Source organism: Taurulus bubalis (genome assembly GCF_910589615.1).
Source record: "Taurulus bubalis genome assembly, chromosome: 21".
In the NCBI taxonomy this organism is placed as follows: Eukaryota; Metazoa; Chordata; class Actinopteri; order Perciformes; family Cottidae; genus Taurulus; species Taurulus bubalis.
This window is the reverse complement of record NC_136609.1, coordinates 6,279,995-6,305,205: the sequence shown is the minus strand read 5'-3', so window position 1 is coordinate 6,305,205 and position 25,211 is coordinate 6,279,995. Positions and strand designations below refer to the sequence as shown.

At 45.0% G+C, this 25,211-nt stretch overlaps 1 protein-coding gene across 1 annotated transcript; it reads right to left on the bottom strand.

Annotated features, from left to right (window-relative positions):
* Window positions 1-1,863: 1,863 nt before the first annotated feature.
* Window positions 1,864-21,524, bottom strand: xirp2a (xin actin binding repeat containing 2a). The gene is made up of 8 exons (XM_079236832.1): window positions 21,441-21,524; window positions 17,240-17,377; window positions 15,839-15,925; window positions 13,204-13,273; window positions 12,750-12,853; window positions 3,014-12,158; window positions 2,095-2,228; window positions 1,864-2,002 (listed from the first exon to the last, which is right to left on the bottom strand). The coding sequence occupies exons 1-7, from the start codon at window positions 21,492-21,494 to the stop codon at window positions 2,134-2,136; spliced, it is 9,693 nt and encodes a 3,230-aa protein (XP_079092958.1). The 5' UTR covers window positions 21,495-21,524; the 3' UTR covers window positions 1,864-2,002; window positions 2,095-2,133.
* Window positions 21,525-25,211: the final 3,687 nt, after the last annotated feature.

Here is a 25,211-nt window from a genome sequence, read left to right as displayed (position 1 = left end):
TAACATATCAAACAAGCCCCACAAAGGGGATACAGCTCACTATCTATTACGGCCTGCAATTAAAAACTCATATTGTTTTATTCATAAGTTCATAAGTTTTATTTCAACAGGACACATGACAGAAATGACAAAAAAGGGAAAACCTCTTTATTCAGACACAAAAAGAAAGCTGGCGGACATTCATACAGAGAAAAACACTCTAATGAATGCACTTATTTGAAAATATAGCCTTTGTTTAGATCAGTCGGCAAAAAAAATATAGATATGCATACTAAGTAACATAGGAGGAGAAACACACTCTCTCTGCACACCAGGTGCATTCCATCAAACAAAGCTGGATATTGAGCAGAAGTCAGTACAAAAACACTAAATTCAATCGGAGCAGTTCATCTCTCCATGGACATGAGATGTGAAATGACTTGTGGTCGCCGCTGTGTGATTAGTAGCTGAAATGGGCCGAGGAGTTCAAGAGTTGTCGCTGTCGTCGTCGTAGTATCTGTTCCTCTTGATCTGCTCTTCAACTGTCAGGGCCTCCTCTTCATCGCCGCCCGCGCTCTCATCCTTCCACCTCACGTCTCCGGTGTCGTCCTCTCCCTCCCTCGCCTCCGTACCGAAATCGAAAAGATCATCCAGCGCGGACGCCGGGGGCGTCTCCCCGGCGGATCGACCGAAGACGCCGGATCTGAAATCAGATAGCAGGCCGGAGCCGCCGGTGCTCAGGCCGGCGAAGATGTCCTCGAGGAAGCTGGACGGGCTCAGCTTTGACCCGCTGGCCTCGTTTTCGAAAGCGAACGCTCCGTCGGCCTCCGTGAAGGATTCTGCGTCTGAATGGCGGCCCGTGGTTTCAGCGCATTTGGCACCCGCTGGCAAAAAAGCGTCATCCCTCTGCGCCAACTGCAGCACTTCGCTTGGCATCCATTTTGATTCCTCGTAGTGATCGGATTGGAAGAAATCGGTTGTTCCCGTCGTATCCGGCAGAAAGAGCGACCGGTTTTCCTTCTCCCCGACCTCGCTCAGCCCTCGAAGCAGGATGTCGTGATTCAGCGGCGTCTGGCCGTAATTATTGTTATTGTTGCAGTTTGCATTCAACACCCGTCCAGCCACTGCCTCCTCCTCATCTATTAAGGTGACCTTTACCGCCTCCCCATTGTTCATTCCGTCAGTATTTTCTTTATCTCTCTCCCCCTGGCTTTCCTTCTCACCCGCTGCACTTTCCATCTGCCCATCATGTCCATTCACTATCACGTCCTCCACCCTTTCAGCGCCGTCCTCGCCACTCCCCCGCGGTACTTTCGTGCCTTCCACAGCTCCACCGCTGCTCCCCGGGCTTTGTTCTTTCTCTTCCACTCCATGCTGCACTTCAGAGTCCATCTGGGAGCCACTGTTTGACTCTTTAGTTTCTCGAGCGCGAGTAACACTGGATGCTACTGGGGCGGCCGGAGCCTTTGACTGAGCTGGAGTCTCTTCGGGCTTTTTCACTTTCTCTGCTGAACAGGCTCTCTCTTGCACCTTGTCGTTTTCCTCGGGTCCATTTTGTACTTTCGCTGCGGGGCTATCGGTCTCCTTTAATGAGGGCTTCACAGGCTGATTTAGGTGTTCATTTTCCTGGGCTGAGCCCTCCTTAGGGGGCCATGATGGCTTAACCAACTTCAACTCCTCCTCGATCGTGAAGGATTTCTTTGGAGAATCTGATTGAGGAGGCCATACCACAGACATCTTAGTGGTGAGCTTTTTGCTTTCATCTTCTGGTTTTCTCACGTCATCCTCCCGATTAAGTAATGTGCTCTGAGCAGCGGGAATTCTGGAATCCATGACTTTCTTTTCAGGTGATGGTGATTTGACTTTGGTCTTTTCAGCTGGATTTTCCTGGTTCTTATTATTCCAAAGTTCTTTGTGTGGTTTCTGTCCAAATCCCTCATCATAATTTCCTTTGGATTTGAACAGTTGCTTGTAGTGTGGCTTGCAGTACATTCGTCCATGGAGAGAGGCATAGTTACCAAGGCTGTAGAGAAGAGGACGAAAAGGAGTAGTTAATTAAAGTAGTGCAAAGGAACGACGGAAGAAGAATGCCCTCGCTCTGTGAAACAGCGTCACCTTAGCTTGCCGCTGCAGTGTTCACAGCGAAAGCAGCTCCTATGGAAGTTGTGTTTGTCGGCGAACAGCGACTCCATCGGGTAAACCCTCTTCCGACACACCCGACACAGCTCGGACTCTGGAACTCGAATTTTCTGCAAAGAAATAAAGAAAGAACTTTAATGAAGTTAATGGCGCTGTATTAGTCATTATAAAGCACTTATTACATTGCGATCAAATTGCAGAGCTCTTTCCAGGAAGGTTAGTCACACATTTTTTACGAAAAAGACAAAACAAACTTTCATTTCACTGTGTTATAGAGGGTGACAGCAAACAAAATAAAACTGTCACTGAGTGTCTTCTACGTGCTGCTGTAAGTAGCATTAGAATTAGAATAGCTATTAATAGTTTAAAATGGTTTGTCTTTGAAGGACTGAGAGTGCTTTTCATAATTAATGTAAAAGCTTTGAAAATGTAATTAATTCCATGTTTGAAAAAGTGACTTTGTTTTAGAATTCATGGACTTCATGCACATGGAATAAAAAAGGAATAAAAGGTGAATCTCCAACTGAAGATTAAAAATAACATAAACGGATTGTTTTCTTCTTGCTCGAGACATTTCAAGCACTTTCTCTGCATCACACACCCAGTCATGAGAAATATCTGTTTAATATGTTGCCAGCTTCATGCATCAGAAGCATAAATAAAGAGGACAAAGTGTAACCTGTGAAAATAAAAAACTGATGGCAGCATCTTTGGTGTGAATAGTTCAAATCCAAGAAAAACACATCAAAGGAAATCACGCCATGTAAATAACAAACCAATGTTAATGCTTCTGTTCTTTAAACACGATGCAGTTCAGGCCCTAAACGTCTCACACACAAAGTCCGTTAAACACACCGCCACGCATGTTTAGTATCCTCATGCCTGGTCGGTTTACCCGTCACGACGGTTTCCTGCTGGTGCGTTACGGTCTGCGAGGTCCTCTGCTCCGTGACACTGAAACCCAGGTTCTGGAAAACCCCTTGGCTCTCGGCCCACGTCTGCTGGAAGTTCCTCAGCAGTTCCTCGGTGGAGGCCTCGGGTGGCACGGCAACCATTGGGACCGCGCCTCGCACCACGTCGGCGTAGGACGGAGGGTTGCCGCGGGTCAGGGAGCTCGTCGAGTCGTCGATGCTGCAGAATTGCTCGGTGACGACTGTCGTTTCCGAGTGACCCGCCACCTCGGAGTGGGCTGATTCGGGTTCTCTCCTCTCTATTTGTTCTCTGAGCTCTCGGGCGGCTTGAGAACTGTGCTCTCCGGTCTCAAACACGTCCTTTATGGCTTTTACGTTGAACGAGGGAACATCGTCGGTTCTCTGTAGGTCGGCCTCCGCATCCTCTGTGTCGCTCCCCAGCCTCTCCGTGATGACAATGGGCTCTTTTCTTGCGTAGACTTTTGGTTGTGGAGATTCAAATCTGTTCACCAGCTTAGAGAGATCAACTTTTGGGAGATCCTCTTTCAGGAGTTCTATCAGCACGGCCTCGCCGCCTTCCTCAGCGTCAGGCCCCAAACGTTCTGGGATGTCGATGGGGTCCTTCCGCATGTACATCCTGCTCACCTCCGCCTTCTGCGCCTCCTCGAAGAAAGACTTTTTATCCCTCACAGTCGTCATCGAGTCCGCCATCTCTGCCACGTCCCCCAACTCTTGCTCGTGTTCCTCTATTAAAATCTCCCTGTCGCTAAATGGGGATGATTGCTCTCTTTCCTCTGCAAAATACTCCGGCACCGGCATGGGAAGCGGAGGCGTCATGCCGCGAGAAAGCTTGGAGGTGGTGTCCCTCAGCTTCATCAGCTTCTCGGAGCGGCTCAGGGTCGGGGACGGCGTGGCCCTGCTGAAGGTAGATGTGGGCGTGTACGACCTGCGCATAGGCGGCGGAGGTGTACCGACTGCCTTGTAGGGTGGTGGAGAAGGGGTGACCCTGAGCGGCGAGTCTATCCTCCTTGACTCAATACTTATAAAAGTCGGTGATGGAGTGCGGATGCTCGCTAAAGGCGAGGACACCCTCTGATCGGCCGCCTCCCTCAGCTCATGGTGCAATTTTATCTCTTGAAGGGACTTTTTCTCTTCCACCAGCTTCTTTTCACTTTTGGACGATCCGATACTGATTTTTGATATCTTTGTAGTCGCTGCACTGATAGCGATCTTTTCTGGTTTTGGAGGCGTTGGCGGTGCTTCTTTTTGGTGGCCCTGCTTTTCCACAGCCTTCGAGTTCTCTTTAAAAAATGTGAACTTTGCCTGGCAATTATTTCTCACATAGAACATCATCTCTTTCAGCTTTTTCTTACTTTGCTGTTTAGCAATTTCACTGAAATTCCTTTTCTCATCCAAACCCATCGCCCAGTCAGGGAGTTGGCTTATAATCATCCTGACAGCGTTGGAGTCTATTTTGCTTGGTGTGCCTTCGAGCTCTTTCATTTCATCGAGCAATTTCTGCATCACATCACATTTCTCCAAAACTGTGATTTCCTCTGAATGAGACTCGTCTTTATGGGCTATTTTGCCCGTCCCTCGCACAAACGCACCCTCAGGCTCACCTTTTGACTTCCCCGCCTTTATCTGCATTGCTTCCGCTGCTTGTACCTTCATTTGTTGTTGCATGTGAACCCCCTCTTGTCTGTGAAATCGTTGCTGTACCACACTCTCAGTCACCACCACGTCCTCGTGACGTTGAATGTGCTCTGCCTTTATGCTCTGCTGACTGTGGGAGACAGATACGTGGCCTTGTCCTTGATGAGTTGCTGCAGATGTTATCTTAGCCAGCTTCGGCATTAAAACAGTAACTGATGGTGACAGCTTTATATCAGTCTCTTTCTTTTGCATCTGCTCTCCCTTTTTAACATGAACCTCCACTTCAACTTCCTTTATAGGTGCGGCAATGTGACTTTTCTTCTCCTTTACGTTGATTTCTTTTTTCATCTCAGTTCTTGTGGACGTCAGCTGGTTGCTCTTCTGACTCACTTTAGTTTCACTGCTCTGCGACACATTACTTTTCTCTTGCTGTAAATGCAATTCACTTTTCTCCTCTTTCTTCTCTGTTGGCATCTTAAAGGTTTTCACCTTGAAACTTGGAGTTACCTTTGGAATTCTAGTGGGTTGAGAGGGACTCATTTTCCCCTCCTGTGTTGGAGGTGCATTACTATTCTTTACATCTTCTGCTTTCAATGTGACCGCAGCCTGGCTTTGGAGATTTACATTTTCCTGGACAGCACTCTGGGTGGCAGTGACAGACCTGGTGCTGGATTTCTTAATAAACTGCTGCTGCTCCGTGACTGAAGAAGTGACCACATTCGAGCATGACTGGTTTTTAATATTTGAGGCTTGAGAAGCAGAAACAGTCTGCTGCTTGTGTGCGGTTTGAGTCTTGTTAACAACATCAGTGGTGGCCATTTTTTCGGAGTGCTCGCTAGCAACATGTTTTTTATCAACGGATACATTCGAAGATCCAGATGCTGATTTCTTATTTAAAACTGAGAACAAGGGTTTGCTCAAAGGGATCTGGGAAGGGGTTTTCTTGGCAGGCAATATTCCTTCATTGGAAACAATCTTAGCTTCTTTGCACTTTTCTTTTGTGGCTTCCGTGGCCTCTTCTTTCTCTGTGCTTCGCGCCGCACGAAGCTCAGGACTTGCAGCAAAGGAGGGTATCATAATTGGTGGAGAAGTGGGAGTGGTGACATTACTCCTCTCCATTTCTTCTTTCTCCATTTGCTGGCGGTACTTTTCCTCTGCAAGCATGAGAGGGGTTTTAAATTTGCGAGCTAAAGGCCTAGGCTTTGCACCTGGAGTGGATTCAGGAGGTGGAGGCAGTTTAATAGGAGGCACAAAGCTTTTTTTAGGTGGCTTTGGGCTCTCTTTTTGCATTGGTTTCACATGTGGGATGCTTGGTATTTTGGTTGTTGACGCTGCTGTTAATTCAGACTGAATCTGCATGCTTGTTTTAATCTGTTGGGTAGTTTCCTTTTTCATCTCCTGAATGTGAACTCTTTCTTGACACTCCGTTGACACTGTTTCTGCTTGATCGGGAGGGAGCTGAGGCGGCGGTGGTGGTGGAGGAGGAGTTGGCTGCTTCTTCTGCCATTTGGGTTTAACTTGTACGAGCTGCTTCGGTGCTTCTGGTTGCTTGGGCACTTTGAATAAAGGCTTGCCGATCGGTTTGCCCAGCTTTGCAGGGAGAGGCATTGCATAAAGCTCTTGCTGTGAGGGAGGTGGTGGCAGGAAGTCTTGGCCCACAGAGGGTGGAGGCGGAGGAGGCGGAGGAGGGAAGAATTCAGCCTCACACTTGCATTCCATGGGAGGCGGAGGTGGTGGAGGTGGGAGGTCGCTGTCCTGCCTCATCATAGAAGGGTGGGATGCTGGGCCCTCTAGCACCGGCGAGGGCGGCGGAGGGAGGGAGAGCTCTGACTCTGAGGGGGGAGGAGGTGAAGAGGGAGGAGGGGGGAAGTGAATCTCCGGCTTCGCCTTTTTGATCACACCTTTCCCTCCTCTCATGTCGAGGTTACGGTGATCGCTCTTCATATTTTTCATGCTTTGCTTTTGTGTGAGCATCTTATTCTCTGTTTGCTTTTGAGACATTTGCTCTGATACATGTTGCTTACGAACAACAGTTTTCTCCGTCACTGTAGTCTGTACCTGTTTGATTGACTTTGTTTCGCATACTTGCTTGTTCGAAATATTGGTCTGCGATATGTTTTGCACCTGTTTCATCACATTCACTTCAGCCGCTTTGGTCTCTGTTTGATCATTATTAGTCATTTGTTTATTCTTTATCATAATAGGCTTAGGAGCTTGTATTTTCTGTGGGGGTAGCACTTGCTGTTTCTGTTCTTTCATGCTCTTATGTTGAGAGGCCCCAGTGGTATTATCTGTTTTGGCTACTGTAACAGAGTGGGCCTCTTGGGTTATTACCTGTGTTTTCACTGATTTGCTTTCGTTGTGCCTCTGTGTGTGCTTCTGTGACTCACCGCTCTGAGAGAGCTTTTTCACAGCGGGGGCTGGATTGACTGCTTCACTCTCACTCTTGGCGTCATGCAAGCATTCATGCTCCGCTTGCTGTACAGTTAATGGATTATTCACGGGCACTTTTGCTTTCTTCGAGGGATGCATGCGTTTCGGATTTGAATATTGTTTTCTTTGCATTAGATTCTTTATTGCTCCTTGCACATCCCCTTTTACGACTTCCTCCTTTTCCACCTGCATTGCCTCCTGTCCTTCATAGAGACATTTTATAGACGTTTTCACATCTCCTTCGATGCTCCCCCTGCGCTGCAGTCTGGAAGAAGCCGTTGGCTCTAGCAAGAGCTGAATAGTGCCTTTAACATCCCCCTGTTCGCTCACTTGATGATGGAAAGTCTTTTTCTCGCTCGTTGCCTCGTGTAAGCTTTGCATGGCGGTGTGGATATCCCCTTTGAGAATCTCCTCTCTTTCAACCTCTTTCACAGCTTGCTTGGCCTCCTCCAGGGACTTCAGGGTCCCTTTGATATCACCTGGTACCAGATCTTCAACTGTAGCTTCCGTATTGGTGGTTGCAGATTTCTCCAGTGACTCAAGAGCACCTCTGATATCTCCCCTGACAATTTCAGGCTTTTCCATTTCTTTGGCTTGATGCTGGGCCTCCTCCAGAGACCTCAAAGTAGTGGGTATGTCTCCCTTCACCACCTCCTCTTTCTCTATTAAAACTTTCTGATTGATGGCTTGAGTCAGAGAATCCAGGGCTGCGTTGAGGTCACCTTTGACAATATCCTTTTTCTCTAGGTTTCTATAGGTAACCGTAGGCTCCGTCATGAAGACTTTCACATTACTGTGCACGTCACCAGGAACTATATCGTCTTCTGCCACTGTGCGACCAATCTGCTGCTGATTCTTCCGCAGCAAGAATTTTGTCTCCTGAATGTCGCCACCGACGATATTCTCCTTTCTTACTTCTTCCTGAGCTTCACCGGGTTCGTACTGAAGCTGCTTCAGATAATCCAAGGCTCCAGACTCAATGCATGTGGAGTAAAAGCTGACGTTGCCTCTCTCCGTGTCTCCGACCCGTATCCTTTTAGAGTCTTCTCCTCCCGAGTTGGAGAGAAGACGATGAAGGGTTCTGCTTACGTTCCCTTGAATGATGTCCTCTTTCTCCGTGCTAGCCCTCTCCTCTTTATTCAAGAGGGAGTAGATAGTTAACCTCACGTCTCCTTTCTCATCCTCTTGAATCAAAATGCCACGCTTGGAGGAGCCCTCATTCCTGAGCAGATTGTTTACAGCCTCTTGAATGTCACCGCGGACAATTTCCTCTTTCTCCACATTGATTCCCCTTTCCTGGCTGAATAGCTGCTTCACCGTGGTGTTGATGTTGCCCCGCTCCTCCCTGTCAATAGTTATCCCCCTTTCAGTGATCTCCCTGCGGTTGAGGAGGTTCATCATTATGTTGCTCAGATCCCCCCTGATAATCTCTTCTCTTTGGATTTGTGGAGCCTCCTGGTTCATGAGTTTGTACTTTGCCATGCGGACATCGCCAATCTCATCTGTCTCAATAAGAACACCTTGTGAATCCACAATTTTCTGACAGTACAGCTCCTCAAGTGTGTCTTTGATGCTCTTTCCCATTATTTCTGTCTTCTTCATGCTGTTGTCATTGAATTCATTGAATGGAGTGGTTTCAAATAGCCATGTTGTCGTCTTCACATCCGCTTGTGGGATTTCCTCCTTTGTGACAACAAGCTCTGTGCCGTCAGTCTCTTTGATACTGTCAAGGGGCTGCTTCTCAAAGAGCCAAACAGACTGTTTGACATCCCCTTTCATTACTTCTTCTTTTGTCACTCTCTCCATGCCATCATACTCAGCGCCTTCACCACGGATCTCGTCAATTGTGCGAGTTTCAAACATCCATGTAGCAGATCTGACATCGCCTTTTTGAAGTTCGCTCACGCTAACGGTTCTGATGTACCTTTGAGACATCTCATCAGTCTCAAATCGCTGCTTATTTGTCTTCACATCACCACCTTGGATATCTGCAACTGTTTTCGACCTGACTTTTATTTCCTCTGTAATTTCATCCAGAGGTTGTGTTTCAAACCTCCACCTTGCAGTGTTAACGTCTCCTTTGTTGATGCCTTCCTCAGTCACAGCTTTGATAACATAGACCTCCTCGGAATCTTTAATTGAATCCAGAGGCTTTGTCTCGAACTGCCATCGAGCCCCCACCACATCTCCTCTAATGATTTCCTCCTTGGTTACTGTAGTAACTTCATGATAATGGCCCTCTTTGTCACAGATTGCGTACAGCGGCTGAGTTTCAAACATCATGGTGTAATTTTTCACATCCCCCCTCTCTACTTCATCTCTAAAGATACTAGTGATTTTAGTAATATCAGTCTCAGTGGACTCCTCTTTAATTTGATCCAGAGAGTAAGTCTCAAAAATGAAGCGCCCCTTATCGACGTCACCACCCTGAACGTCAATCACAGTTCGACTTTCCTTTCCCTCTGCCTGTTCTTCGCGGATGGCATCAATTGGATGATGCTCAAACATCCAGGTACAGTTCACCACGTCTCCCTTCTGGATTTCCTCGGCCTGCTGCGTCTTCAGCCTCTGCATTGTTTCCTCAGAGGTGGAGCTCATAATGTCAGTGGAGCGATTCTCAAAGATATACTTCATCCTAGAAACATCACCTGACTGGATGTCAATTTCCGTAACCCTCCTAAAAGAACCAACGTCCTCACCTGTGATGTTTTCCAGATTCTCGGTTTCAAAAAGAAAGCGGGCCAGTCGCACGTCTTTTCCTTGGACGTCATCTTGCTTTATAGTGCAGGTTTTCAGAATGGTCTCAGACTCTGTATGATCACGTATGTTGTCAAGTGTCTGGGTCTCAAAAAGCCAAGTGCACGTTTTGACATCCCCTTTTTGAACTTCCTCGACGTCAGCCTCGCTCTTTTCCACCTTTTCATACAGAGCATCCATCGGTTGAGTCTCAAATAGCCACCTACAAGTCTTGACGTCCCCTTTCTCGATTTCAATACCTTCCTTAGATGTATGTTCTTCTTCGTCAAAATGAGATTTAATGGAATCAAGCGCTTGAGTTTCAAACAACCACTTGGCTGTTTTGACATCCCCTGACTCGACCTCCTGCTTAGATATACCTTTTATGATCTGAAACTTATTGATGCTTTCATCAAACTCATCAATCGGACGTGTTTCAAACATCCATCTGCAACTGCGCACGTCTCCCTTCACAATCTCCTCACGCCTCACGGTCTTCACCTCGTGGTAATTGCCAGAGCTGTCTTGCATAGCATACATAGGGGTGGATTCAAAAAGAACTCTGTTGGATCTGACGGATCCACTTGTGACACCTTCAATTTGAATTTTCTGTGTTCCTTCACACTTGCTTAAATCCATACTTTCAAACCTTTCTTTATAATTTATCACATCTATTTTGTCAAGAGTGTCAACGTTCACCGTTCTTGTAATCTCCTTCTTCTCCTCCCTTATATTCTCCAGTGGCTGGCTCTCAAAGACCCACCTTTGATGCCTCACGTCACCCTTTTCTTCTTCCGATGCAACCATTTTCTGAAGTTTTCCCACTTCGAGCAGTTCTTTCAGATTTTCCATGGGGACTGTTTCAAACAGATGTTTTGCTGATTGAACATCTCCTCCTACAATCTCCTCTGAAGGTAACGGTCTAGCATTGGCGTTGTCTTTCAGAGTATCCATAGCCTGAGTCTCGAACACCAGACAGTGCTTCCTCACATCAGCACCAATTACGTCTTCCTTTTGCTTCCTGGAGCTCTCCCATTCCTCATCCTTAATGGTGTCAAGGGTCTTTGTCTCAAAAAGCCACATACCATTGTTCACACCACCTTGGATATTGTCCTCCATGGATATGCCACATATCAGCTTCACCATCGCAGGGTCTTTGTTAATGATATCCAGAGGCTGTGTTTCAAACATCCAGCGTGATGTCTTGACGTCTCCTTTCTCAGTCTCCTCCCTGCGGATGGTGGTAATCTCCAGCATCTCTCCCGAATCCCCCCTTATAACACACATGGGCTGGGTTTCAAACATGCGAGTGGTTGTCTTCACATCCCCTTTGATCTCCTCCAGCTCTGACTTTAGGTTCAGGAAGTGGCTCTCTTCGATTGTTTCTGTTTTACCCAGGGAATCCAGGTGCTGGGTCTCAAAGAGATATCTGGCGGTTTTCACATCTCCGCCGGTGACGCTTTTGGTGACGACAACGTCTGTCTCGTGCTCGTCTTCTTGGTAGATCTTATTCAGATAATCCAGTGGCTGCGTCTCAAAAAGCCACGTGGCAGTGCGGACGTCCCCTCTCGCGAGATCAGTCATTTTTTGTGACTGCTCAGTTGAATCAGTAGCCTCTGTTCCCAGAACATCAATGGGCTGGGTCTCAAACATCCAAGCTGTGTGTCTGACATCTTTGCCGGCAATGATTTCTTGCTGGGCGATATTTCCCACCTCGTCTTCATCTGGGTTGTCGTCTTTGATTGTATCTAGCGGCTTGTTTTCGAACATCCAGCGCATGGACTGCACTTCGCCTTTGAGGATCTCATCCCATTCCTGGGACTCTCTATCAGGGCTCGAACATTTACTCGAGCCGTTGCCGTCATTTTCAAACATATAGCATGCTTGCTGGACTTCTCCCACTATTTCCTCGCTTTCCAAGTCCTTTTTTTCTGCTTCGGTGAGCTCACTCAAGAAGTCCTCTTCGAGGTTCTTGCGGACTTCTGGATTGATGTGCTTGTAGAGGCGCTTTAGTTCAGCTGTACTCTTGTGTTTAAAGTACTGCTCCTTAGTAACAGCGTGCTTATGTTGGGCGGCTGGCTCCTGAGGCTGGGAAGAGACATAATAAGGTTCCTGTAACAGGTTCGAGGGCGGAGGAGGAAAATGATCTGTTAGCTCATAAGCCAATGACGAGGCAGACGCTGCTGATGAGGCAGTGTGACTGGCCGTCTTGAAGGTGGAAGAGGTGTCATAGCTTGTCATGGTTGAAGCTTTTGAGGACTTATTCACTGGTGCCCATTGGAACTGGTTGAAATCCACATCAACCTATGGTTTGTAAGTGGTTTTGGTTAAGGAGAGAGGGAAAGTGAAGGTTGTGTTGAAGAAAGGAATTTCTAAAAGTTTTTATGTCATAAATAGCACAGGAAAGGATAGCTTTGAAGTACAGAGTAATTTAGGAAATGAAGTATCAAGTTTCAAAATAAAATGGTCATTATAAATGATATTTCTATCATTTGTGCAGCTGAGTCAAATTTATTTTCCATGTTGTGTTCATGTAAAAGCACCAAATAATACACATTATTTGGATGTAAATAAACAAATACAGACACACCTCCGGTCCGTTAAACCCAGACATATTCAGTTATGTATGTTCGTAATTACTGGCTTGAGCATCACTTTAACTGCAGACAGTATTGAGAGTTCTTGTTTGAGTTTTTCACTTTTTACACTGGAAAAAAAACATGGCTGTGTAATTATGTAACATTAGGTCGTTTATCCAATCCAATTTATTCTTCATCAACTGATAGCATGGACAATTTTCGTTTGATTATTTCATGCTGTGTCCTCATCCTCATACTGGTATATCATGAAAAAGCCAAACTATCTTCTGTTTAGATAAATAGACAGCATCATTACCTTAATTTCCTTGGCTGGTGCGGCTTCCTCAATCGTTTTTTCATACTGCTGCTTCAAAGACTGAGTGGAAACCTTTGGTAGGTCCTCTCCTCCAATGAGCATAACTGAATTAGACAGAAGAAGAAGGCTGCCTCATTAAGTCATTCGCACTGAGGGAGCTCAGGGGGATTGGAAAGAGAAATAAATCATTTCATTAAAAACCTGAGTAGTTTTCATTTTCTGAAACCATGCAGCTGTGATTGCCCAATTTCCACTATCCAATATTTTCCTTCCTGACTTTGCCCTGATTAGATTTGCTGCTATGCACTGAATAGAAAATCATCTGCACTCCAACTCATTTTTATAGCTCATCCCTTATTCAGCTGTAGTGGGAACAATCATTAATATACAGGACACAAGCAGTGCTGTGATAAAAACGTGCAAATTACAATTTGAAAGCCATGAGCGGAATAACCTGTTTCATTGTAATGGTTCCCGTAACTGGCAGCCACATTGTTCTGGTGCACTCTTTCATCGTGGATCACCTGTGAAAAGATAAATCATTAGTAAACTGGCATTTGCTTTGCAGACCCCAACTGTTTTCAATCAGTGAGGAGTTAAAGGCTTAGCATGAGGCTAATTTTTTATATAGTGCACGACAGAAAGTTCAGTTCAGAAATAATCAAAGAGCTGTGTTTATTAGCAGCCTGTCAGGGGTGAGATGCCACATACAGCTGGTGACAAATGGTGAGTGTAACAGCAATTTTTTAATCATGCTTTTTTCCCCCTTAAGAAAATGACTACCTGAACCATAATAATTAGAGTAACATGTACATATAATAATGGGGAACAAATTAGTACATGTATATTGACAAACAAAACATTCAAAAACAAGGGAGAAATAAAATAATTATTTTTTGGAAATAAAATGGTTAATATAGTAATCCCGCCCTCAATTGAATTCACTCCAACAGGGCATATACAGTGTACTGTAAATGTGTTTGAGGCAACAGAATATAAAAGTAAATGAGTGATACCTATATAATTAAATGAAATACCAGAAACTAAATCAATAAAAAACTAAATTACAACGAAATTATTCAGGAAACAATATTTGTATATACAAATATTAAGCGCTCACATGTTTGATTTAATTTGTAATGTCCAATAGGCATAAACCTGTGTTGATAGCTACCAACGTCCCTGGAGTTTTGCTGATATTCTGCATAATCTTTTTGCCAGAATATGAAACAATGAGTTGCAACTAAAGTGCACGTGCACTATATCTCCTGGATCACAGGATGGTACCAGGTCCTTCACCTGTAGCTTTGCTGGAGTGAAAAGACAATGTTATATCTAGTCTAGATTTAATTTGACCAACTTTAAGGCTGTGTTGCACCAACAATGATTTTAAATTAAAGAAAAGATGTAATTTAAACGTCAGTTTAGATTTGACTCCAACCCTAAATTAAACTTCAAACTAACACTTTAGAAAGTGTTACTTTTAAAAAGGCTGCCTTTCTTTAATGGATCGAGCAAAATAATACAGTTCCTTGAAGTTAATGGACGGACTCAACCCAATTGAGTTTTATGATGCTGCTGCTGAATTTCTTCCAGGATACCGGTTCAGCATGAAGCTGCTGTGGAGCTGAACAGGCAGATTGGACCTCTTTTTTTCTGAATTTGAAAACCTTTTCTTTTTTTTTCTTACTGTGCCGTTTTTTACTTCTATTCTTTGGCCATTTTTAAAGCACAGTGGAACCAGTTTTGGTTCCAGACTTTTTTTCTTTTCCCCTGTGTTTTAGTCGTCGTAGGAACCCCCCAATTAATTCCAATACTTGTGTTTATTGTATGTATCAGTTCAGCAAAGTCTTGGGGAAAAAAATGTGTATCTGCAAAAAAATCACTTTTAAAAGATATTTTGATCAAAACTATGAACATCCAGCACGATATGAGCAAGATTTCCCAAAAATGCCTCCTTGAGCGGTCACCGAGTTTTTCAAACTGTATTATGGTGCCCTAATAACAGCCCACATACTATTAATACAGCTTTTTGGAAAGATTAGGACCTAAGGAACCGCAACAAAAATCATAGTAGAACACAGCATTTGGGTGTTCGAAGGAGTTGCAGTCAAAAAAACAGTCAAAAATTTAGTTTACGTAAATACTTCAACTTAACGGTTACTTGAATTATGTCTTACACCAGAGGTATCTTCTCACAAGGGTTGTGGTAATTGTAGCAATTTAAATGAAGTTAAACAACAATGTGGTTCCGGAGATAATATGTTGTTGTTTTTTGTTTGATAATAGGCGCAGGGGGATTTTTACACCCTGTTTTTAAAGGGTTAATCCAGCCAACAAGTTTTTCTCAAAAGGTGGAGAAATTAGAGCTTCTCTCGTCGAGTCATCATGAGTAACATTAGGCTAACTGACGGACTCTTCAGCGAGCTAGCTAGCAAACAATGTGACGCTAGCTAGCTAACAATGTGACGCAGCCCAAAGTTAAAAGCCCCCCCTTTGGCAACAGAACGTTCTGTCCCAGTCATCCAAACGAGTGAGCAAGCTTTTAACAATAACTTAAAATGTAAAGAAATGTGTTTTTTGCCCAGTTGCCAGAATGGAGCTGACTCATGTTCCACAGAATGCCGACAGGATCGTGTTTCAATGCAGCGGGTGTTTGGGTTGAACGAGTGGCCGTGTTAACTGGTGACTTTCAGACAGACGCGTCCGTGGTTGCTCGTAATAATTCACGTAAGTGGTTGCTATAGATAATAAACAAAGAAGAGTAGGTATTTAAAAATTGATTGAAGGCTTGAGGGGACGTCAACGTGTTCTGTTACTGTTTTCAACAGCTGCTGTTGGAGCCACCACGGTCACATTCGGCTTAGTGTCTCCAGTTAACACTGTCAAGTTGTATTTGCTGAAAGGAGATTAGCAACAGAGCTCTTGTTTGTTTTCATCGAGATTCATTCATTTGAATTTTGCTAAACTCTGTTCAGAACGAATCCTAGATTAAGTTCAAACTTGTTGGTGCAACCCAGTCTGTGAGGCTGTTTCTCCACGAGTCATTTCTCTGCAGGTTAACCTGAAACATCCAATATTTCTGATACCTCTTGTTGATCGTGAAAGAGGGTTGTGGTGGGGACGACCTCTTTGCCACTGCTTCTCACCGTCACCTCTGAGGAGCTTGACGTCTCCTGTCGAACACAAAGAGATGGGAGTGTGAAAGGCTCCCTCAAATCCACAATACATCGCACAAATGGCCAGAAACACAAAGACAGACACACAGGCGCCACCGAGCTGTAAGAAACAGCATGCGAGCTAGTTATCTTTATATCGGGAAATAAGCTTAACAATCTCCTCTGTGGCTTGCAACAAATGGCTTCCCATCAGGGAGAGAGAACCACTCAGTATTAAACTCCACAAAAGGAGGATTTCAGTGCGACAAAAACAGTACAAAACTACATCTGCCATTTTCCTCCTGTGAGATTCATGCAATTTGAAGAAGATGGAATCAAAATAAAATATTTGTGCTAGTATTCACTGTTGTTAACATGAAAGATACCTGCATGGTGGGTGTGCTCTGCACTTCTGAAACCACTTATGTCAGAATAATAACATCTTCCCCCGATGTACGACCAGTTTTATAAAACCGGAGCTCTGATATTACACCTGTGAGGGAAACTTGAGTCGGAAAGTGGTTTGCCGTTGTGGTGCCGAGGCAATAACTCGATCAAACAGACAGTTCCCCTCACAAACCCCTCTGTCAAATTTAGCATTCAGCGAGGTCCGCGTGCGCTCTATGAATCCACTCTGCTTCCCCGCCTGAATGAGCAGATGGGGAGGATGCACAGAGCGGCAGAATGGACGGGCTCCAGCCCTCCCCCTCCACCATCAGAGGCTGCTAACGCGTTCAGGCATTTCCCTCACGCGCTCGATGACAGCCGCACATATTTCGAGTAAAGTTCAAGGTGCCCTCTTTGATTTGACCTACGAGAAACGCCTCGCAGCCACAGCGGCCAAGTGTTTTTTTTTCTCCAATAAAGCGCCACACAAGAATGTAAATCATCCAGTGGCATTTATACGTTTCTCCCTTTACGCCGAGCCGCTGAACAGAAGCGACAGCAGCAGTTGTGTGGACTTTAAATAGGGGGGGATGAAAAAGATAGCACTTTCATCTGTTGTCGTTGCTCGTCTCTCATAATTATCTACGGAGAGGTTTCATGTTCAATACCTGACGTTATCATCACTTCATGCTCATTGCAGAAGGTTTTTCTTAAAAAAGGTACTTTCATCTTCCCTCCAGCAACACGGCATGGGCCCTCTAGCAGTCGGGTGTCGGCGTAGGGTTGCCCGGCGGCACCGATGACAAGCATTAGGAATACATCAAAATAGCCAATCCCCTCGCTGACGATCTTGTTCACTTATGTCGGTCATATAAAGGCATCAGTATTACATTGAGACTGCTTCATAGCTGGCTAAAGGTTCCTCACAGTCGAATCCATTCTCACCTGGACAGATCTCTGCTCGAAGTGAAACTGGGCGACGCTGGACTGAGAGGACGACGAGGCGAACTCCTGGCTCTCGAATTGTTTTTTCACGCTGGCAAGGCCCCCGGGCAGCGAACAGGCCTCAGACTCACTCATCACCTATCAAGCAGAGAACAGACGGCAGAGAAATACACCCGGTGATCTATCTGCAACGTGTTATAGATTAAACACACTGTAAAGTGCCATTATGTGAGATTTGGGAGATTGGAATTGACCCGAGGTGAACCGTTCTCTGCTCTCATTGATTGTGAATATGCTATACGTTCGCTTATGCTAATATCCATGTGAATGTAAAGGCATTATGCTAATAGATGGAGAGGTGTTAGCAGCGTTGGTGTTCTTTTAAACGTGACATGAATGCTGCGATAATAAAAAGATGGTTCCTTTACAATCCTAGGAGGTATGAAAGGTACTGTGACGTACCTGAACTACTACAGAGAGACAAAGAAGAACGACGGCAAGCAGGACAAAGTTACATTTCTGTGATGAACTCAAAAGAAATAAAACCTTAATTATTTTTGGCAGAGATTTCCGAAATAGCGAAGATGGCAGTCACCCACATTTGAATTGATGTATTTTTCATATCTAACCTGCTGCAGACAGTTGAGCGTCAGTGTTATTAAGTCACTCAAAATACACAGTTTAATTAAGCGAAAAGGCTTTTGGATACTTTTATTGAGCTACAGTCGGAATCATTCCTTCAAACTGAAAAGTACAAAAGCCTGTTTCCTCTGCGAGGAGGAGAACTTCTGCTCCTCATCAGTATGGAGGACGTGGCCCTCACACCACCAGACCCGGGCAAGAAGGCACACTGACTATTTGATGCAATAATCTCCTTTTCAAATTGTCAATTACTTTCTTAATAAAACATTTATATGTAGGTCTCTGCATATAGCCTCTGGGACGCTACAATATATCTGTGAAGCTCGCTGCTCTATGTCTGTGTGTGTGTTGATGTTGAACACACACACACACACACACACACACACACACACACACACACACACACACACACACACACACGGCACCCTTCCTTTTTAATGCAAATGAGTGTTACAGTGCAATTTGCAAGTTATTGCAGAGCAGTTGAGGTCAGCAACATTTTATAGCAGGGCACCATGTTATCAATATTTGACTACTTCTGGGTACAATAGCTGCGTCGATGCAACACAAAATCAACATTTCTCATTTAAATGACACCGGGCGTGCATTCTTCAGACAGGTTCGGCAGGGAAGCGACCCAGTATTTATAAGTTACTGTGTGTTTTTGTGCAGGTATTAGTGGGAGAACAACACATTCTCACTCCCAACCAGTCAAATACGACCCTTGGTCAGCAGCGCTGGAGCCTTTAAACTAAGACACTCTTAGTAACTCATGTTGCCGATCCTTAAATGCTAAATAAACTTCTGTATCCACAGGAAACATACAGTTTGCCGTCACTCCATGCACATTGGTCTTTCACGATAAATCTCTGTAGTCAAAGGAAACGTACAGTTTCCGCTCATAACATGTGTAGTATCTTTTCAAAATAAACTCCAAAGTATATTTTTTTAGTTAATTTAAGTTTACTTAATCAACAGAGCTACTTGGTTAGGTTCACAAAAATATTGTGGTGTTAAAGCAGCATGTTTGTTATGGAACTGGCATAAGTTAAGTACGCAAAATAAGACATCTTGGACACAAATAGTGGTCTCCTGGGTGAAAGTCCTGTATTTGTTCGACCAATCCATCCACCCTTACCTCTTATCTCGCTCTATATAAGAGGTCAGTTGCTCTAACTATCTTATAGTGAAGCGGCATGGTTCACATTAGAGTTAGTATGAAGCCTGGCGCGTCCTACTGACACTAAAGGCACTGACCAGGCGTCAGTATTTGATGAGTCTGGGTGAGGAGACAGACTGAATGGTGTCCATCAGGAGGCCTGCTATCTTTAAACCACATGTCACTTGTGTGTGGACATGCAGACAACAGCTGCAAAGGTATAGGGGGGAAACACACACACACACTCAGCTGTCAGTAGGCGTAAGGCTAGGTGGTTGACACACCATTAGTGTGTAATTTTCTTAGCTTTTGGCTTTAATAAACAAAAAGATATTGAGTGTTTATTGAGTTTGTCTCATGGTTGTTATTTAAGGCATAATTATGTACCATGAAAAGCAACAGGCCACTTGATGTGAGTGCAGCTGAAAAAGCGCTCTTTCTTCCTTTCTTTCTTTCGCTAACAGCCCTCATCTGTTCTGAAATGGCTGTGAAACTTGGCCTCGAGTGGCTTGTTACTATGCTGACCTGTGACCAGCTGACAGTTAATACTCTAACTCATAAAATCAAATGAATTAGGGACAACTTTCTTGTATTACTATTATTAGTCTCAATGAGTTTTTGAATGTTTAAATCCCTTATTTTAAGATTTTTTATTTAGCTTTAATTCCATTGGAGTCATTTTCTTTATCGGCACTTTTCATTATGATGACTGTAAAACAGAGAACGCATCTGTTGGGTCTCGTCATGCTCAAGGACCCCAGAAGGTGGCAGGTCTCCCTCTGTGAACGCACCACAGTGCTGGATTATTTATCACCTAACGGACCAACAGACCCACAGATTGGAAGCGAGGTTCGGATCGCTCCATTTTACCGACACAAACCCCCCATGCGGTCCATCAGTGAGTCTGGACCACGCTGCCCAGCAGAGGACAGCAGGTGGGGCTTTGTTTCAGAACCTGAGCTGACCTGCTGCAGCTGCCTTGGCTGACTAAGTGCTCACACAGTTAAACCATCGGCTCACAAAGTGCATGCAGGCTCTTCAAAGCTGCTGAGGCCTCTTTGTTCTTGGTAATGACTCAGACGGGCTTTTGTGTTTCATTTAAGTGTGAAGGCCCACAGAATTCTTCTTCTCTCTCTACAGATGCCGGCATGGTGATTGATGCTTTTATTAAATAAGACATTTGTGTGTGAGTGAGTGAGTGAGTGAGTTAATGAGTGTGTGTTTGTGTGTGTGTGTGTGTAGCTCTCCTTGCCCGTATGTTGCATACATACCTGTTAAACCAGAGCATTGTCAACAGTTTCCCCAATTAACTTTAAATAGTCATTCATGTATCACTTTTTATATATAATATTGAAAATAGAGCGCGATATAACAGCTTCAGCTCCCCAAAAGAAAAGGACTTAAAGCGACTTAAAGTGGAAAAAACATATAGTTTAGAAGCATAAAAGAATACATATCAGTTTATGTGTACTTTATTTAGGATATTTTTACCGTCTACATTGCCGTGCGGATTCTCCTGTCTGCTTCTCCAGACTGGGAGTGATATGGTTACTGTGTATTTACATGTACATGTATTATCATTCAGAAAAGGTCCCGTGGGAAAAACGTGTTTTAGAAGGGCTAAGGGAAAATAGTATTTTGACGTTAAAAACATGTGTAATTCTACAAAATGTGAATGTTTGGGTTTGAATACCTGAGGAACAACATTGGGAAACCTTCAATATTAATGCAGCTGTGAATATACCATTATTTATTCCAGTAGTTACCAACTCTTCTGTAATCTTCCACACAAATGCATATTCATTTTCTGGACTTGTTTTTTTTTTTGTGAAATATTAGATAATTTTACTTCTGTGAAGCTAGAGCATACAGAGGAAATTACAAGGAGCCCAAACGGCACACAGTTTTTATGTTAGAGGTAAAGTCATCGGCTTACACTAGTGTATGTAATTCTACTTTTAAATGACATATTTGGAGAAATTGTCTTAAATCTTTTCACTTTTTGTTGAGAGATGATGGATCTAGCTTGCTGAACCAGCAGTCCTCTATGAAATGACTGTTACATGACTCGCCCTGGCTCCCATTCACACTCCAGAGGATTGGTTTTCCCATCCAGCACTCAGCCACATGACACTTTGACAAATAATGCCTCCATCCCACCAGATGCCCCGTGGTCCCGTTGTCCTTTCAAACTAAGTCTAAGCCTCCGAGCGAGACAGCGCTCAGTGACAGCACATTTCTACTTTGGGAAGAATCAAGCGGTCATAAACATCAGCGATGCCACATTGTCAACGTATGTATTGCATCCAAACGTGTGTGTGACCGCCTGCCGTCTCCCTGGCTGCCCGCTCATCCCCCGCTGACATCTCTCCTTACGGCCACGTGGAAGTATCGTCTTACCGCGGCAGAGGAAGAACTGCCGGTTTCCTTCTTGGACACGGCGGCCTGATACATCGCCAGACGCTCTTTCACCGACACCGGCTCGCCCTCCTGGTCCTCGCCGCTCGGGGCGCAGTCCTCCGGACGTCCTGCTGTGGATCTACCTTCGCTACCTGCAGCTGCACAAAGAAATGGACCTCACCTTACACAAATATCACACTGACATCGACAGTAAACACATGGATACACTCAATGTAGGTGGTGTCTAGAATATGGAAGCGTTTACTTCAGATGTTTTAACCAAATGTGGTTAGAGGCCAACACAAAACCAATCACAAAGCACTACTGTACCATACTTCAGATTGCACATCCCTGCGGAACGCCAATTAGAGAAGACCAGTGATTTTACATTTGACTTCTCTGTGCTACAAAGCATCATTAGGCAGCATGGAAGGCTCCATCAATGCGCAGCAGACGCCCACACCAGACCTTTTGGCTCTGGGTATGTTCTTTCATACAGCAGCAACGCCGGGGGATGAGAGCAGACCCTAAATAGAAATTATTCTCTCTCCGCATGTGCTCTCGCTGTAACCTTTTGACATTTTGAAAAGCTTCTCCTTGTTGTGTTTTCCCACTACATTATTGCATATTTTTCTCCACATGCTCAGAGTGAGGGTTCAGCGTGAGTTCCACTTGAAAGGTTTGGCGGCAGCTGCTACTTAAATGTATATGGATCGACTGAAGCCCTCTTGTTGCTGTGGCAGGAAAGAGATTAGTAGCAGATTCAGTGCTTAGTGGTGTAGCACATACTGTTCAAACTGTCTTAACGCTTCTCTTGGCCCACTTATATGACGACACTGGCTTGATATAGCCCTCTCCTGGTAGCCTTGTCATCGAAAAGAACCACCCTTCAACCACCCTTCTGCGACATCGACCAAAAAAGATGTGCAACAGTGTGAGCTGTGGCTCTGGAGGCCTTTCCCCGATTCTATTCCCATTTACGCTTTCTTCAAAAAAAATAATGTGACTCTCCCCGATTATGAACTCATCCTGTAGGTTTATGTTACGGCGACCAGTTTAAGAAATCATGTTTTTTCAGCCTTGGTGGATGGCTCCAAATACTAAGAGCTTCTAGTCGCCATTGCTAAGGAGAAGAGGATAGTCACAGGAACCTGAAGAAAAATCCAAAAGTAGATTGCAAAATCGATTTTCTTAACAGCATAATCTTAAACTTCCACCTGCTGTTACTGGAACAGGTTTTTAGTTTGGTGATCGGATGCTTTTTTGCCAAAATGTACCTTGGAAGTCGTAGTTACCTTTTGTCCTGTGGGAGGAGAGAGAGAGAGAGAGAGAGAGAGAGAGAGAGAGAGAGAGAGAGAGAGAGAGAGTCCAAATAGGAGGAACCGATTGTGGCGTATTGATGAATCATCTGATTGTATTTAACCTGCTGTAGAGGAATGGATTACGGATCGTTGCCAGACAGCAGTTCATGATCCTGAAATGTCTTCTGGATGAACTGTGTGAACTTCCTGTTCCATCAGCCACCAAGCTAACCGTCAGTTAGCTACTTATTATAACTGTTGTCCCTCTTCAATAACTCTTTATTGAATGAAATGTTGTTCAAACCCGAGACTAAAATATAATTGTGAGTAAACAGCACGAGCGCAGAGGAAATAGAGAGACGCTCGGGGAGCCCTTGTGAGTGTCGAGCGCGAGAATGTTCCTGAGGGGACAAAGTGTTCGCGGTGAGCTCACCAGCTACGGTTGTTTAAACATCCGGCCCTGAAAACAAAGCAGACACCTTCTAGGCAACTCAGGTCGGAATTTTCCCGGATGAAATTTCCAACTTCTGACCTCTAAGGTGCACAACACCAAGTGTAAGTGGAAAAACATGGCTGACAGTGACAGAGCGATGTTTCTTTGGCATGTGTACGCCGAACCCACTTCTCAGTAGGCCAGCCCTCCACATGTCTTTGGGCATTTCCTACGTTTCTCCGAATAACTTTCAGTTATGGCTTACCAAAACCAGCTACCTGATAACATGGCGACATATTTGGATATCAATTTACAATCATGTATTATCTGAATGAATTATACCATTGACAGTGTGCGCTTCCATTGTTGTGTATCGTCAGACTGGAGTTCCTGTTGCTTTTTGTCAGTAGGAGTCATAAAACATATTTTGTAACAAAGCACGGATAACACTTTTTGATGTGACCTTAATTCAGACACGACTGACAAGAGTCTCTCCTCAACCCACCAGTTTTAGCTTTGTGCTACGTCTGGCATGTTAGTGTAACCGATAACCCGTCAGAAAATAGGCTGCATCTGAAAATAAACAGGGGCAACATCCTATAAATATGGGTCAGAAATCCAACACCTGAGGCTGACGTGGCCCCTCATTCCGGCTTGATGACAGAATCACAAGAATAATGCTCTCATTTATCACCCGGGACAAATGTCCGCGTCACGGTCTGGAGCCGTCAGAGCCGGCAGGCTTCTGGTGACAACAGTGCTTTGGATATCTCTGGCTTCTGGGAAGGGAATGCTGTATGCAACTCTCCCATAGCATGGAGTTGAGGTAACCAGGGACAGAGGAGCGGGGGCTGACAGGAGAAATAAATAAACCGGCCTTTTTATAAGCAGGCTTTATCTGCAGCGTCATGTTCCCCTGTGAGAGGGAGATTTGTGAAGTGGAAGTGCGTGTGAGGGAGACAAAGAAAACGGAAGGAAACAAAGTAAAGGCAAAATTGAAAGAACTTCTAATGAGATTTTCTAAGACTTGAAAGTCACCATCTCTCTATGCTGCCTCTAATTAGTACTGGCACTGACGGATGTTTAATTAGCATTGGTAATAGCTTCCTCATTGCTTAAGATGCCCCAATATAATGAAGGCTGTTTATTGATAGAGAAGAATTAATGAATTTCTGCTCTTTGTGGACAGCCTGTTGAACTGCTGAAAGGCACATTTACGTCCACGCTCACTATTATTTGCTTCTTACCTCTTCAAATCACGACGACAGGCACATGTGATGGCACCCGGCTGGGGGGGGGGGGGGGTTGATGGAGAGCGAGAGTGGCCGGGAAGAGCCAACGGGGGAGGGCCAAGCTGCTGCCGGTGAGCGCGACTCAGCGGCTATATCGAGCCGAGCCAGGGGGCGATTGACCTCCCCGTCTCGGCCCTTCTGGCCTGCGTTAGAGCGATCAGAGGGGAAGCGGTGCTGCACCGCCGGCTGGAAGAGAGGAGGTGAAGGGCGGCACAGGGTGTGAGGGCCGAGACACAACGGGGGAGAAGGTGTCAAAAGGAGAGAGAGAGAACAAAGGAGAACAAAGGAGTCATTTCAGCACTTAACCGGGCGAAGGGAAAGGCAGCGTGGCTTCGTGGCTCAAAGCCAGGCCAGGGCCCATAGATCTGTGTCAAGCAGAGGCCGTCCCCTAATCATAGCGGTGTCAGCCGCCCCTCTGCCCTCTCCTCACAACAGAACCCTTAAACAACCCAATTTTCCGTTCAGTTTCTGACCAGAGCGTTCGGCTGGTGAGGTTTTTGCGAGGAGAGCCAAATCGAGCTACACTAATTGAAATGTCAGCCGTGGCGGGCGATTTCTTCTCCACCGACGAAAGCAAAACAGGCACAATAATTGAGCTGTCAAATCTATCAAAATAACTTCTTTACATGGAAGCCGGATCGCCCTCGGGTGCTTCCTTATGCCAGGCTAAGCACTTTGTCTCCGATTTGCAACGCTTTAAGAATATTCAGGATCGCATTGCTGCCGGTTATGTCGGGTGGAAGGA

Excerpts from the sequence above, each read along its gene's own strand:
- xirp2a (XM_079236832.1), bottom strand. The coding sequence starts at position 21,494 with ATGTATCAGGCCGCCGTGTCCAAGAAGGAAACCGGCAGTTCTTCCTCT. Across the intron at positions 13,274-15,838 it reads TCTTTCACGATCAACAAGAG|GTGATCCACGATGAAAGAGT; the intron begins GTATCAGAAATA and ends ATCTTTTCACAG. Across the intron at positions 12,159-12,749 it reads CACCAGCCAAGGAAATTAAG|GTTGATGTGGATTTCAACCA; the intron begins GTAATGATGCTG and ends TACAAACCATAG.